General features: G+C 36.8%; 1 protein-coding gene across 2 annotated transcripts in view; it reads left to right on the top strand.

Moving 5' to 3' along the window:
* eRF1 (eukaryotic release factor 1) overlaps nt 1-7,781 on the top strand; it is a 36,326-nt gene extending 28,545 nt beyond the window's left edge. Inside the window, exons 9-10 of one of the 2 annotated variants that reach the window (XM_083134725.1) lie at nt 2,047-2,162; nt 5,768-7,781. In XM_083134725.1, coding sequence (XP_082990851.1) covers nt 2,047-2,126 — 80 coding nt within the window. In that variant the 3' untranslated portion in view covers nt 2,127-2,162; nt 5,768-7,781. The remainder of the gene's footprint in view (nt 1-2,046; nt 2,163-5,767) is intronic. The other variant, XM_083134720.1, reaches the window with a different exon arrangement.
* The last annotated feature ends 8,380 nt before the right edge of the window (nt 7,782-16,161 follow it).

The raw sequence follows: 16,161 nt of genomic DNA on the forward strand, positions 1-16,161 counted from the left end.
ATATGAAAACAAAAGCACTTTAATTAATTTTTGTAAGGTAGCTCAAAAGAATGTTGGGAATTAGAATTTGTAATTTGTGAAATACTTTGAATTGTTGCAATTTTCATATATCAGGGTCGGTAATGTGGGAGTTGGTAATAGTTATTGCAAGTGTCATCTGCTCAACCCAAATTATCAGCAATTGTATTATAGAGCGACCAAAAACAAAAGAACCTTCGGCTAAAATTGTTCGTGCACCTTTCCATCTATCCTTTCAGCTCAGGCCATAAGGAAGCATGGTTCACCCTGCCTCAAGGAGTACGGTGCACAGGAGTCACGGGTCTGCGCAGGCTTTTTTGCCTGTGGTTCCACTATAATAAACTGGTATACATAGATCAGCAGATACGGATAGAATACCCCCCCCCCCCCCAACCAAATGCATGTCAGTTTTGATTTAGTGAGATTTGTCTTGCACAATCTTCTACTATTGTGCTGACTTCTAGCCTGATAGGAAAAATTTAGCACCAATGTTTGTAGAATACCAACAGGTGGTATCAGCTAGAAATCGTATACATGCAGGAGGTACAACCTGAGATTGACAAGTTTCCTTCATACATATTACAAGAGCTTAGCCGTGTGGTGATCAGTGATGTGCGTCAGTCCGCAAACAACAATTGTCTACGTTCTGTGTAGGCAATGTAGACATAAAGATATCTCTTCGGTGGTTACACAAAGAAAGTTTACTTTTCATTTTTCCAGGCTTTTTTACTTGTCTGATGGAGTCACCAGACGGGTGATGAAATCGATCGCAAAGAAAATTTGCACGGAAAAATGAAAAGTAAACTTATCAGAGTAAATGTAGACACTGTAATCATGATGATGAGGGTGAACTTAACAATGGATGTTGTAATGAAATAAAATTATCCTGCATTTCAATTGTTGTAGTGAGAAGTACCGTGTATTGTTCATAACAGTTACAATTTTACACTCGAGTGTCAAACAAAATGAGCTGAGCCAAATGATAAGTGCTGTCCCCCTTGGTGCAAAGTGTCATGGGTTTGATTTCCAGTGGAAGCTCAAATAATTTCACAGTTGACCCATCATCATGAGCTCAATTGGGGAGTCCATTTTTTGCTTTTTATAACTCCCTGCATAATTCAGACTTCAGAAAGAGCCACGTTGGTAAATAAAATATTTCATTTCACCACAAAACGTGGTAGGAATATGCACTTCACACCTTTCAAAACCATGAAAAATTAACATTACAATGTGTAATTAACTGTGATAAATTTACGTGGAAAAATGAGAAGTAAGTTTATCAGAGTTAATTACCTATCTCTGTGTAACCTCCAAACAGATATCTTTAGATACAATAAAAAGTAAAGTAAAGTGTTCCCCTGTGCTTAGCACCACGCCATGAAGGCGTATAGGGGGTAACGCCCCACACTTTCTTGATCCGGTCATGAGTGGGGGTGATGTGATCAGCACCACGCCCCTGACCGCCTTTACCCCCCAGGGTTTCCCCCAGGTACCCATGTTGTTAGATGCTGGGTGGGTGCCGGGGCCGCTTCCAACGTTAGAAAAGTTCCCGGATATGAACCGGCCGGTGATCGAACCCGGGACCTTTAGCATGGTAGTCAGATGCGTTACCAACTCAGATGCGTTACCAACTGAGCCACCGCGGCCACATTTAGACATTTAGATACAATTACAATGTGTTATTTCACATTTAGTGTTTCTGTGAAAAAATAAATATGCATTCCTCTGTAAATAGTATTTTTTTCACCTGGACATGAGCCAACATTTTCTCGTCCCAACAGCATTATAAATTAATTTTTAATAAGTTTACATGTAGAGTCATAGTGTATGGTACATCACTGTCGACTCTTCTATCACAAATCACGTTTACAAAAACAAAATGTAAGTTCAGCATCGGCTGGTTGCAAGAGGCTCACTTCTTATACCATTATAGGAGTCGCCATGTTGGTAACGTATGTTTGTGTGTGTGGATAATGTCTGATAATTTCTCTTTTTTAACGCTCTGATCTGTTCTTTGCCCTCACCTAGGCATTCTTCGCTACAAGGTCGACTTCCAGTCGCTCCAGGCGGATGAACCCCTGGACGATGTTGACCTTGATGATTACTAAAAGCTGCAGGTTGGGAAATTGATCCCACCTCACCAGGTAGACGAAGGCTGTTTGCTTGTCTGTCATTTTTGCTTTTGAGTTTGTTTACAGCCTGATTTCTTGTTTGCAGTTAGGATTTTGCAAGTAGTAACTCGATTTTGTTTTTCTTAGCAGCTCAACATTATTGGCATGCACTCCTGAACTGCGTATTTCTTTAGCATTGTTTTGTTGCATTTTATGGTGGGTAGATCGTTTTTACCAGATCTTTTTTTAGTTACCTTTCAATTTATATAGTAAATTACGGCATGTTCTTCCCCCTGCATAATTTATGTAGTAAAACAGTGATTTTTATTTCAGTATATGTGTATACTGTACATACATATATATTTTTTTTTTGCAGTGTTTTGACAGAATTTATTATGTATATGTTCATAACACACGCATTTTTGTAAGAGATGTGGTGATATTGTCACTTTTTTTTAAGGTTGATTGGTTCAGAAGGTTTTGTCTGTATGATATGACAACTAATATGTATGTGCATTTAAACAAATCCAAAGAGTACTAGTTCAGGTATTCTGTAAATTGAATTTCAAATTTCTAGGGAGGGAGGTAGTGTATGCACATGTTATTTTTCTAAAATTAGGCAATGGAAATTTATCTTTGAATGTAAATTGCTTTCAAATTTACATTGCTCTGTAAGTCACAAAAATACAATAGTGTGATGTTTTAACTTGCACCTTCGGTGTACGTAGCTGAAACACAATTTTGTGATTCCATGCATTTTACGCTTTTCTGGTCGCAGTAAAGCAGGATGGGAAATTTTCACATTTCCCACACTGATACTATGGACAGAATGCCAAGATATAACCCTTGAAAGGTTCTGTTGTGTATTAGGTAATCACACTTCTAGCACAATGATTTTTTTTCACACTATTTTGTTAAACATTGCCTTGTTGCAAGTTAACACTACTTCTTTCATTTTGTTAAAAAAAAACTGCATGCTCTTTTAAACAAGATTTTGTTCACTTTGCTTCATGGGATTGTTCAGTGTTTAACACCATACTTGCATTTTTGATAACATTGCACTCTTGTTCTTTATATTTGTTCTAATTGTATGTTGTGAGAAATCATGACTGTACCTTTCTGAGAAGAATATACATTTTTAGTTTCTAAAAATGTAGCACACATTGTCTTTAAATGCTAAAAATAATGAAAATATGAACATTTTAGGTAAGACAATGAGTTGTAGTCTCGTTTTTGAGCTTCTAGGCTCCCATGTCTTATTTTGTAACTAGCTAAATGATCTGACATAGCTAAGAGAGACATTTTTTGACTACTGCTTTTGGATTTCTATAATTTTTTTTACCTCTCTTGAGTGGTGTGTACAGGGTGGTCCAGAAGTATGGAAACTTCCTTTTAAATCTACAAATATGGAAACTCAAATGGAATGCTTATGTAGCAGAGGGAACAACTTGTTCGTATTTCTCTATCTGTGTTTGTTTTTGATGGATTTTTCAACACTTACCGAACCACGAAAAGCATTATGTAGCCCCTTTTGATATGTTACATGTTCACCTTCAAAAATTGAAGTTCAAGAGGGCTACCATGTTGGTAAATATACCCAAACAATTTTTCCCTATTTCCTACATTATGTATAGGGATGTTTTGTTTGTGTTTGACTATCTGTAGCATTTTAAAAGTGTTTCACACTTACGTACCACCCTGTGTATATCAGATTTACATAAATGGTGGAGTCAAAGGGATTAGTTATAGAAGAGGGGTGTGCATGTTGGAAGCGCAACCCCCATGAAACCTGTCTACACCACTTGTCACTCTCCAGCCAAGAACATTGGATTACTAAATATAGTTTTTTTTTTCCAGCCAAATTACACGTTTTGTGTATGGTATTTTTGGCTGTTAAATGTGCCTTTAACCTCCAAATGTGGTTAAGCAATATATGCTAATGTAGGCTCATTGATTTGAGATAAGTGGAGAGAACAATCTCACCTTTTCTCCCCGAAAAACCATTTTTCTCACCACTTTCAACTCTCAGGAAGAGTTACACATATTATGTGCTGTATCTGTTCTACCCGGCCCTCATAGCAGAGTAGTAAGCACATCATGCTAAGATGCCAGGGGTCCCAGGTTCGAATCCTGGCCTGGGCATGGATGTTTGAGTGTCCATTCACCAAATTCATCATATCACTCATCCCCATCTTCGCAAATGAGCCAAAAGTGGCACAAAAAGCAAAGTAAAATAAAGCAAATCAATCAATCCATAGTTTCTTTGTAACACTTCGGATTATTCTTTTGTTTTTAGAAACCGTTACCTTATATACTTTTTAATTTTGATTTGTTCACTGTTTATGGTGGTATATCCTCGCCTCAAAAACAAATACCTTTTGCAAATCTGTGTAGTGTGCAGAAAATTTAGGAAGATCACTGAAAAGCATCGAAGAAAATGCTGCTGCTCCTTTTGCAATATCACTACTATCAAACATTCCTGCAAATTAATGTTGTGATATAAGGATCGTAAAAAAGTAATACATTTTTGTTTTATGTGCTTATTTTTGGACCATAATATTTAAAAATAAAATTACATGATTTTGATTCACTGAACAATGATGTAACCTAGCATATTCAAGCTCTCCGAGATTTTACTTTGCAAGGTCCAATATTAAAAAATGGCCATGATTTTTATGACGATAGTTAGTTTTCCAACCTACATTTGCACCATTTTGTACAACTCTTCTGTAGCTAGTTTAGCGACGTATAACAGGCAACGATTCAAACAGGGTAAAATGCCTTGGAAGAAATCACACTTACGTTTACATTCATCTAAATTTGTGGAGGTTTTACTGAAGTAAAGCTGATAATTTAGTGAAAGTAATTACTGTGATTTCACTAAATTAAAAGGGGGAAGTATTTTTTTTTTTCATGGAGTTACATAAATACCGTATTTACGTGTGTATAATGCCCACCCTGGTTTTTGATGGGGAAAGTATAAAAAAAATATATCTTGAATATAATACAGGTTCAAGAAATGGCTTTCTTAGTTGCAGGTCGTAAAACTGTTGCTATGCAAATCAAAAGTGAATGACATCATACCTATTCAATAAATCACCTGTTGCTATGTGGACCAAGAGGGGAAGGTTGCTTCATTTTGTGATGAGCTTATTTCAATTGCATTGCACATTAGTGTCGCCATCTTGAATAGAATACTGTTGCCATATTCGGAAACTGCAGAATTTAAGCTTCACAACGATATATAACATGATAGGGTTCCTTAAACATGAAAAATCAATGCAAGTGTCACAAAATCATGGAATGACCCTGTACGGTGTCATGTTGGCTGTCCGAATTATTCCGTGCATAATACGCACCACAGTTTATGGGGGTAAAAAGTTTGGAAAAATGTGCGCATTATACATCAGTAAATACGGGTAGTTCCTTGTTACATTTCTTTTGTGGCTTGTGAATTTTTACATTTACTTTACAAAACCAGGATATATGAATTATACATTTCTATGCATTAAAAATAACAAAACACACTACACTATTCCATAACTATAAATAAATATACTATATAGAAATGGCAGAACAGTATTTTTTTTTTTTACGTTGTGGTAAACTAGATCTTTATTGAGTTCCATTTTTCCCAGGTCTCCTCCGCTACAAGGTTGATTTCCAATGCATGCAGTTGGATGAATTTGAAGAAGAACTGTATGAAATTGATGATTACTAAAGAACTTAAACCATTTGCCAAAATAGAGGTTTTCACCTGGTGAGGATGGTTGTCACGAGATGGAAGTTCCGTATGGAGACAGTAAGAAGAAAGCTATGCTTATTCCATCAGTTTTGTATTTTGAAGATTGCCTTTGCAAAATTTGTAAAGTAGTTAATCTGTTTGTAAAAGGGATAAAAAAAATGTAAAAAGTTATTTATACAACTTTTTTTTTCACACACGTTAAGTTTAAGGACGTAAATAATGGCAAAGACTTGTACAGTTGGGTTTATCTTATAAATAATGCAGTTTTCCCTATTCAAATTTATTTTTCTTTGGTTAAAGGTTATTATACAAAAAAGAATAAGTATTGTTATTTTTATTGTTAAATTAAGAAAAGGATTGGGTTTTCATTATCTCAGGCGTGCTTGTATAATTTGGTCACCCAACAGTTTTATCATCATCTCCAAGCTCCAGGGGCATTTCTAGACAGACAGACATTTTAAAAATGTCTTTTACTACATATACATATATAATGCGTATAGCAGCAGCCTATTGCTTTATATTATTGTATATTAATGGTAATGACTGATCGTAGAATGAACGTAACTGTACAGTGTTTTAGTCATCAAAGTGATGACGTGAGAAACTATTTCCTTATTTTTAGCACATTTCAACTACGGCCACAAGAATAAGACTCCATTACCAACACAAGCAGAGATAACGTGGATAGATAACTGATAGATGAGGAAATTTTGTAATTCTTTAGTCCATTCCTGAAAGGCAAAGTGTGTTTTCCCATTTGTTGAGAGAAACATGATTGTTACCCCATATCTGTGAGGACGAGTTAATGTCATATATTATTGCCTCATTTTGAAGCAAAGAATTTATAATGTCTTTCCTGAGGAAAGCTTCAAAGTCCACTGGACATAATGTTTCCTTCAGTGTGTGAACATATGTTTTGCTCAATATTTGTAACGTACATAGAAGTAAAAAAAAATGCAAGGTTGTGTTTACAGTAAGATTCTAGCATTTTTTCGTTTGATGCCTTTTTTGTGTAAAGGTTGAATTTTGAATGAGGAGAGTTGTTATATGTTTGTGACCGAGTGCTGTCATAGTTTCTATTGAAACTATTCTGTTGCTGATTGTGAGACATTTATATGAATCAAAAATTGTATTCCCCCTCCACTCTGCCCTCTAGGTTTTTATTATTATTACATTTCTTTTTAAATCCTTGTCCTGTCACTTCTGAATCTTAGATTAGTCTCAAATCCTCATATTCTTGAAGTAATTTTGCATATTTGTTTCATAGATGCGTGGAATATGATGGATTGTGCTCAGGTTAAAATAACAGAACTAAAAACTTTGCAGCATTTGTTAACGTAAGCACCATGCAATGCAATGAAGCCTTGCTAAGGATTTAAAATAAACTAAAAAAAGTGTTGATTTCTGCTTTTGCTCCAAACGTGGGAGATAGGTCTTTTCTTGATGGCCCAGTGTCATGCCCCGGGAGAGATGAGCGGATCTTGCCATAGTACTAAAGATTATGGTAAGGTGTGATGGAGATGATGAGACAAGCAAATCGTATATGTACAGTATGTATGCTTTATGGTCCTTAGAAGTGCTTGCATCGTTTTGATGCAGACTGAGTAGTATATTGCAGAAGCAGAAGCATTTCTTCTGGCTGTGATGGTAACTTGTTAAAAAAAAAAATATTAAAATTTTCACTCTTGAACCAGTAAAAGATTTAAATGTTGGTGATGACTATTTGGAATGAATTTTGTGAAATTGTTGAGGACAAAACAATCAGGATCTCTGCTACATATGCGTAATGCTCTTTCACAAGTTAAGAAAAATTTGGACATCGCAAATTTTTACTGTATGCCTAGTGCCTGATGTGTCAAATAGGTGAATACTTTCAATAAAGTGAATGAATGCAATTTTTATGGAAATGCGTGTTGTGATTGTTTCCCTAACATTGTACAGTATGTGCATGTGCTATGAAACAATAGTGCGTCTGTTTATGTACAACAAGAAGTTTTTGTGAAAGAAAAGGTATTTTTAAATTTCTTTTAATTAGTAACATGCAAGTTTTTCATGAGCATGGCCTTGCAGCATGATATATGATGAACAAAATGACAAAAAAAACTGAACCGATATTAAATTTTCTTTGTGAGCAATAAATAATTTCAAATTTTATGCAGAAAGGCCATGTATTGAGGCTAATGCTGGGGAATCTGAAAGGAAGTTGAGGGTTAAATCCTGCTGGTTTGTTCTTTTTAAGTTTTTGTGCAGTTTTTACAAGACATTGCTGAATCATCATCAACTGCAAGACAAACTGTCGGATTAAAAATTAACCTGTAGACCTACTGGGTGCAGTGACAGCACACAGTTTCCATGGTTGAATGGACATCGCGGTAGTTACTGAACATGCTGTGTTGGTTGAACAAAAATCTCTATAAAATATGTTTTGCAATGTAAATTGACAAATGATAATTGAATTTAAAAACGGATGCAAAGAGCTTCCAAACAAAACCAATATCGTATTTGTAGCACTACCCAAATCTAAGAAAAAGTTGTTTCACAAAATGAGCCTTTTTTTTTTTGGCTGATTTAAATAAAAAATAATTAAGAATTGTGTGAAACCTTTCTGTATTTAAATTTCATCACAATCAGACCACAATTTTTTTATTTATAGAATATCATATAGAGCAGTCATTTGGAAAACACCAAAAAAATTGTTCTCGTGGAAAAAAAATCGAAGGCATACTCGAAAAAAATTGGTTACCATTGCTTAATGTAGAATTGAATAAGCTAAATTTTGATGTACTCATTTGTGTGTGTGTGTATATTTAACTATAGTAAATTTTTAATTAGTCCAAACTCTGGTATCCATAATTTTTAATCCGACAGTAATTTCTTCCGAGTTGCCTCTTTAAATGACTACAGTAGAACCCGGATTTTACATTTTCCTGCATTATACATTCAATGTGTATGGTCCCAACATAGCAAAATTTTATAAAACTTTCCTAGATTTTAAATTTTCCCGCATTTTAAGTTTTTCCAGCTTGGTCCCCTGAAAAACGTAAAATCGAGGTTCCACTGTAATCAAATTATCAAGCACCAGATGATGCTCACCCTTAGGGGATGAATGTTTAGGACTATTATGTATAGGGGAGAATTCACACCAAAGCTACAGGTGACACATGTCGCTTGAGGATTTCACCAATTGAGTGCAGGTTTGTTCAGCCTGACATGCCGCTATGGTGTGAAACATTGCAGATGATTGGCTCATTCCCAAGAGACATGCCTTGCTTGTCGCATCAGTGTGAATTCTCCCAGAGAGGTTTGCATTTCCCTAGTTTTATTATTTTGACTGAGCAAGATTCATACCTAAGTCACATTGCCCCTTAGGGAGAATTCACACTGAACCAGTGGCGACAATTTGGTTCCAAAATGGGGGGGGGGGGGACAAAGACAGTATATTTTACTTAAGTTTTTTGCGAGTATAATACGTTTTCTTCAATTACGATGTTTCGAGAGATAACTTCTCTTCTTCAGGTTTCGGTGTTTTAATATAAGCAATTCATAAAGTCATAGCTTCGTCAAAATATTTCTTCCATAGTCATCAGGATTAAAGGTTAGGTGAAATGTGAGCGGGAAAAAGTATAGGAAGATTGATTATGCACTGAAAATTTACGTGCTTTAAAGCCATCATTTACCAAAGTTAAAACCTATAATACAAACTTATTTGTCCTGTATGAATTTTTGAAAACTGTAAAAACTGTTCACTATCACAGTCAAGTTGTGTGCAAGGAGCTTTCCTTGCGAATGTGGAAGCAGTCGAACCGGCTGTCTTTTGTTCATCATTTCTCCTCCCTCCCCTCCTGATTACGTCATATCTAGTTCAAAATCTTGCTCTTTTGAACACCATAAATAGAATTTGGTTTCTCCAAGAATGTAAGAAATGGGGGAATTATTCCAAACTTTGTTAAATGGGGATATAAACCACTGGGAATCAGAAGGGAGGAAAAGTAAAATAAACTTAGACTTAAAATGATTAATGAATGTATAAGGGAAGCATACGGGATAATAGATAGATTGAATAGGGAATGTTTGCAACTCCATTTAGAGCTAAGTAGCAAATTTGACGGAGTGATGTGGAACAGGTTAGAAGAAATGCACCAGAAATTCGTTGAATTCGTAAAAAAAACGACAAAGGACGAAGTCCAAAATAAACTAAAAATACTTAAGAAAATTGCGAGAGGTTATCAGAAAGGGAATGAAAATAAGGGTATAACTGAGGAAGGCAAAGAAAGGGAAGTTGAAGGTTGCATATTAAATTTAACTGGAAAGGAACCCTCTAATGAGTTGGAGATTTTGAAGAAAGGACGAAAGTATGCGATACGGGATAATCATATTGAAAAGGAAGAATTCGTTATAGCTGCCGAAGGGATAGTGGCGATGATCGATGATAGGGAAGACATGAAATCATCGAACACCAGATTAGGAAAGAAAACGTTAAAGTAGGAAGGGAAGAAAAATGAAAAAGAAAAACAGAGGGCAGATAAAAATAAGGTAAATAACGTTAAAAAATGGATTAACGATAATGACATTCATATAATTAGATCTGATAAAGAAAACAAGGTGGTACTGATGAACAAAGAAGATTATAAAAAGAAATTAGAACATTGCTTCTGTAGTAATGACTTTAAAATTGTAGAGAAAAATCCGATTAACAAAATTCGGAGGGAAATAAAGAAGGGAATTGAGACTAGTATCACATTGTCAGGGAGTGAAAGGAAAGTGTTGATCGAAGGGTGTAAGGGGGAAATTCCTATTGAATTCGGAATCCCCAAACCGCACAGAGGGAATTCCACTTAGGCCTATAATTCCTATGTACCCACACCCAGGGTATGGACTAGCCAAAATACTAGTCTGTAAAAGAAAGAATGTAAGGGAAAAAACAGAATATAGCATAATGAACTCTTTTTGAAGTAAAAAATGAAATAGAAAAACATGAAATCAATGATAACGATCGGATAATGAGTTTTGATGTTGAAAATCTATACCCCAGCGCACAAAGGGACAAGGCAGCCGATTTCCTGCGAAGGTGGATGATGGACAAGGGAATAGATGCTGTTGTAGCTTGGAAATACGTTAGGTGGTTTAATCTTTGTACAGATTATAACTATTTTCGTTGGGAGAATTTATATTCAAAAGGCCGGCTTAGCAATGGGGACCCCCATATCAGGATCGATCTCTAGTATCTTTATGCATTACATTGAAAAAGCCCCATTAAGCCTAATGGGAAGGGAAATTAAATATTATGGCAGATGTGTCTGTATTTTGGTTATTGGGGATGCTAAGGGGTTAACGAGACTGACATATTAGGAGAACGAGATGATAGGATAAAATTCACTAAAGACCTTTCGATTCACGAAAAGAAAGATAGAAACCGGCGTTCATCATAAGGCCTTAGCAGGCGAGTTATACATTAATAAAGAATTGGCACACCCCAGAAGAACGAAAAATAAATTTTTCAAAACTTTTTCATTAGAGCCCTTAGGTTATGTAACAACAAAGCAGGTTTGAACAAGGAAATTAATTGAATAATAAGAATAGGCAAGAAGAATGGGTATAAAGAGAGTGAAATGAGAAAAGAACTAAGTAAGGCAAGATCCACATGTTGGAAAAATGCAGAAAAGAATAAATTGGAAAATGACACCGAAAAAGAGACCGGTAATGGAAAGTATGCCCAATAATGATACAATAATAGTCTTAGGAGACATGAATGCCAAAATTGGAAAAGAGCAAAAATATAGAGGAACGATAGGTATGTATAGTCTGCACAATGAATCCAATGAGAATGGAATGAGACTAATTGAATTTGCAGCAAGTAAGAACATGATAATTAGCTCCACTATTTTCCCACATAAAGATGTACCCAAAAGAACATGGATATCACCGGATGGTCAAACATTTAATCAAATTGACCATGTCCTAATAGATAAAAGATTCGCCACAAGCATATTAGATGTAAGAACCATGCAAGGAGCACATTGTGGATCGGATCATCACCTAGTAACAATCATATATAGATGCAGAATGAACAAAAAATAAACCAAGTAAAAATAGTAGGCAGGACAAATACAAGACCGAGGGATTATATCAAGAAGAAAAACTAACCGAATACAGAGGAGTTATAAAGGAAAAAATGCAAAGAAACCCAATAATACCAGGAGAGACTAGAGGAAATGTGGGAAAAAGTAAGGGAGAATGTAACAACAACAGCGATAGAGATCCTAGGATATCAAGAGAAACCAAAACAACAGGAATGGTTTGATACTGAATGTAAGGAAGCGATTGAATTTAGGAATAGAAAATATATGGAATATCAGGATAGACCAACTAGAGGAAGAGCAGAAGTGTATAAAGAAGCAAGAAGGGCAGCAGACAAAATTTGTAGAAGGAAGAAACTGAAATATATATAAATGATAACCTGAGACAGATAGAAGAAGAATTTAAGGCAAATAATATAAAACAAGCTTTTAGAAAAGTTAGATCCTTCAAAGAAGGATACAAACCAAGGACAGATCTAATCTGCAAAAGTGAGGGAGAAATAGTAAGTGAAAGACACGAGATTATGCAAGTATGGAAAGACTATTTTGAACAGCTACTAAACCCACCCCTGAACGCAGAAGATAAGGTAATAGAAACACAGATAAATAGAGAACAGCAAGATAATATAGAAGTACAAATCGAACCACCAACAGAAGAAGAACTTAAGAAAGTAATGGACAGACAGAAAAGGAATAAGGCACCGGGAAGAGATGGCATACCCAGTGAACTACTCAGAAAAGGAGGACCGGAATTAATAAAGGCAATATACCAGTTGATATATAAAATCTGGGAAGAACAACATATGCCGGAAGAATAGTATTATATGCCCTATTTATAAAAGAGGGGATAAGCTAACATGTAACAACTACAGAGGTATATCACTTCTGTGAACAGCATATAAAATATTATCAGGACTTCTTAAAGAGAGATTGGAACCCTTGGTGGAAAAATGCATAGGAGAATACCAAGCAGGTTTTCGAATAGGAAGATCAACAGACCAGATTTACACATTAAGACAGATTACTGAGAGATGCTGGGAATACAATATGGATCTATATATGATTCTTATAGATTTTAAACAGGTATATGATAGTGTATTGAGAGGGCAATTGGAAAATATACTACGGACATTGAAACTGATTAGTCAGACAATGACAGAAACCAAAAGCCAAATTAAAATACAGAACGAACTCACAGAAGACATACTAGTGAACCAGGGATTGAAACCAGGTGACGGACTTGCTCCTTTACTTTTCAATATGGTTTTAGAATATATAATAAGACAAACTAACATAGACAGAAATGGCAGTATAGTATATAAGACCACTCAGATAATGGCTTATGCAGACGATGTAATTATCATTTCAAGAACTATGGCTGCAGCAGAAGAAACATATACTCAATTTAAAAAAGCAGCTAAAACAGTTGGCCTAGAAATAAACTTAAATAAAACAAAAATGATGATGCAGAGTCGAAAGACCAAGACATATGATGCAAGAAAAACAGTATCAGTAGGTGATGACGATATTGACCTAGTAGATGAATTTGTATATTTGTGAGCAAAAATACATAAAGATGGAAATGAAAGCTATGAAATCAAAAGGAGAATAAATCAGGGAAACAAAGTTTATTTTTCCCTATTGCCGATATTCAAAACCAGGGAAGTACACAGAGTAACTAAGGTTAAACTATATAAATCTTTAATCAGACCAACATTGTACTATGGAAGCGAGAGCTGGACGTTCAATAAGAAATCCGAGATGGACCTGGATGCTTTTGAAATTAAAATTATGAGAACAATATGGGGACCAGTAAGAGACAGAGATGGATGGAGACTAAGATATAACAATGAATTATACCATCTATACAAAGAATTATGTATATCCCACTTTATTAAATTTAAAAGACTAGAATGGGCAGGACATGTCCAAAGAATGGATGCACATCGCATACCCAAGATAGTGGCTTATAGTACAATAGGAGGTAGATGATCTGTAGGGAAACCCAGGAGAAGATTGATGGAGGCGGTGGAGGAAGAGTGAAAGGAATGTTAAGAATGAGAAATTGGAGGAGGAAAGCATTGGACAGAGAAGCATGGAGGGGCTCTATTATGGAGGCCAGGGCTCGATATCGGGCTGCAGTGCCATAGGAGAAGAATGGAAAGGAGGAGAAAGAAAATTTTAGATTCATAGGTATCCCTTATTTTCGTGGGTTATCAGAAAAAAATGGAAAAATAGTAAAAGAATATGGAATTAAAACTCTAGAAAAACATTTCATGAAATATAAAAAAGGAGGAGATAAAGGAAAGAAGGAGATTTGAAGGGAGTGTATGGAATAGCATGCAAATGTAATAAAGAGTACATCGGCCAAAGGGGGAGAAACATGAACATAAGGTGGGGGGAACATGATAAAGACATAAGAGAAAAGGTTCCCAAAATGGATTTGTCAGAACATATCCCCGAAGGCCATGTAATCGTGGAGCGTAGAGTTTTAAGGGAGGAGAGTAAATTAGGAAGAAGGAATGTTTATGAAGGATCATATATTTGTAAAGAAAGAGAGAACAAATTAAATAGGGACGATGGGAATATACACGGTAACCAAAAAAGTTCTTGCAGTTCTAGAGCAGTGATAAACAAGGAGCAATACATTGGACGGTACGTACCTTTAGGTTTCGAAGTAATCTCCATCAGCATCCAACACCTTTTGCCAACGTTCCTGCAGCTGCACAATTCCCCAGGTGATACAACTCGGTGGGCTTGGATGCAAAGAAGTCCATGAGTGTGTTCCGCAGGTCTCCCTCATTTGCGAAGGATCTCCTATGGAGGTGGTTGTCGAGGGAATGAAACAGGTGGTAATCTGTTGGTGCAAGGTCCGGTGAATATGGTGGATGGCACAGTGTCTCCCAGCCAAGTTGCTGAAGGGTCTCCCGGGTCCTCTTTGCCACATGTGGCTTGGCATTGTTTTGCAGGAACAGCACAACCCTTGCGATTCACCAATGCCGGTTCCTTCTTCTACAATGCATGGTGCACCCTTTGCAACTGCTGAGGGTAGAGGTCAGCAGTGATGGTCTGACCAGGTGGAAGGAGCTCGTAATGCACCACTTGCCGACAATTCCACCATACAGAGAGCATAACCTTTTCTAGGGTGTAGAGGTGGTCTTGAGGTGTGAGGAACAGGGTCACGTGACGACAACCAATGTCTGGTACACTTGGGAGTGTCATAGAGGACCCACTTTTCGTCACCAGTGAGCAAGCGATCAAATATGGGTGTGTTCAGGTGCCGAGTGAGCAAGGACAAACAGGCTGTCACTCGTTGTTCCTTGTTGGCTGCCGACACTCTGTGGGGTGCCCACTTGCTTAACTTGTATGACTTCCCTATCCCATGCAGGTGCAGTCTGACTGTTTCAGCGGAAACATGGAATCTTTGTGCAAGTTCATCACACGTTAGACCACTGTCCTCCTCGATGTCTGCTTTCAGGGCCTCGTCATCCAACACATTTGGTCGTCCACTGCGAGGTTCATCCGAAAGGCTCACATCTCCCAAACGGAATTTCTGGAACCAATGCCTGGCAGTGCGTTCGTTCACGGCGTTCTCCCCAAATGCCTGGCAAATGCGGCGACTTGATGCGGCAGTTGACAGGCCCACTTTAAAGTCACAACAAACACACGCGAACAAGCTGCTTTGATACCTCCATTTCTCTTCGACGCTGGACGAGCTTTGACAGCTATGTGTGCGCAACGTGCCTGTATTATTGACAGTCGATGGTCAGACTAACTCCCGATCGCTTGGCAAGCACCTGCGTCATTTAGTTTCCTCTCTGTAAGCGCATGATTAATGGGACGTCAAAAACGGCAAGAACTTTTTTGGTTACCTTGTACATGAAGTTTGGACAGTAATGTTTAAAAAATGGGATAAGAAAGAATATGTGTGTCTTGGATTCCACGTCACCCCAGAATTTTTGCGCAAGGCTTCGAAAGAGCAAGATTTTTTACTACAACCTCTGACAATAAAGTTCGGTGAATGATCCTGAATATCGAAAGTAGACAAATTCTTAATGAAACCTACCTTACTGTCCTTCGAAGTAGTCCCCTCCAGGACATGTACAGCCGTTCTCAACGGTGCATAGCCATGGGAGGGGACTACTTCGAAGGACAGTAAGGTAGGTTTCATTAAGAATTCGTCTACTTTCGATATTCAGGATCATTCACC

This window comes from Lepisma saccharinum, chromosome 1, assembly GCF_977018435.1.
Source record: "Lepisma saccharinum chromosome 1, izLepSacc3.1, whole genome shotgun sequence".
NCBI classification, from domain to species: Eukaryota; Metazoa; Arthropoda; class Insecta; order Zygentoma; family Lepismatidae; genus Lepisma; species Lepisma saccharinum.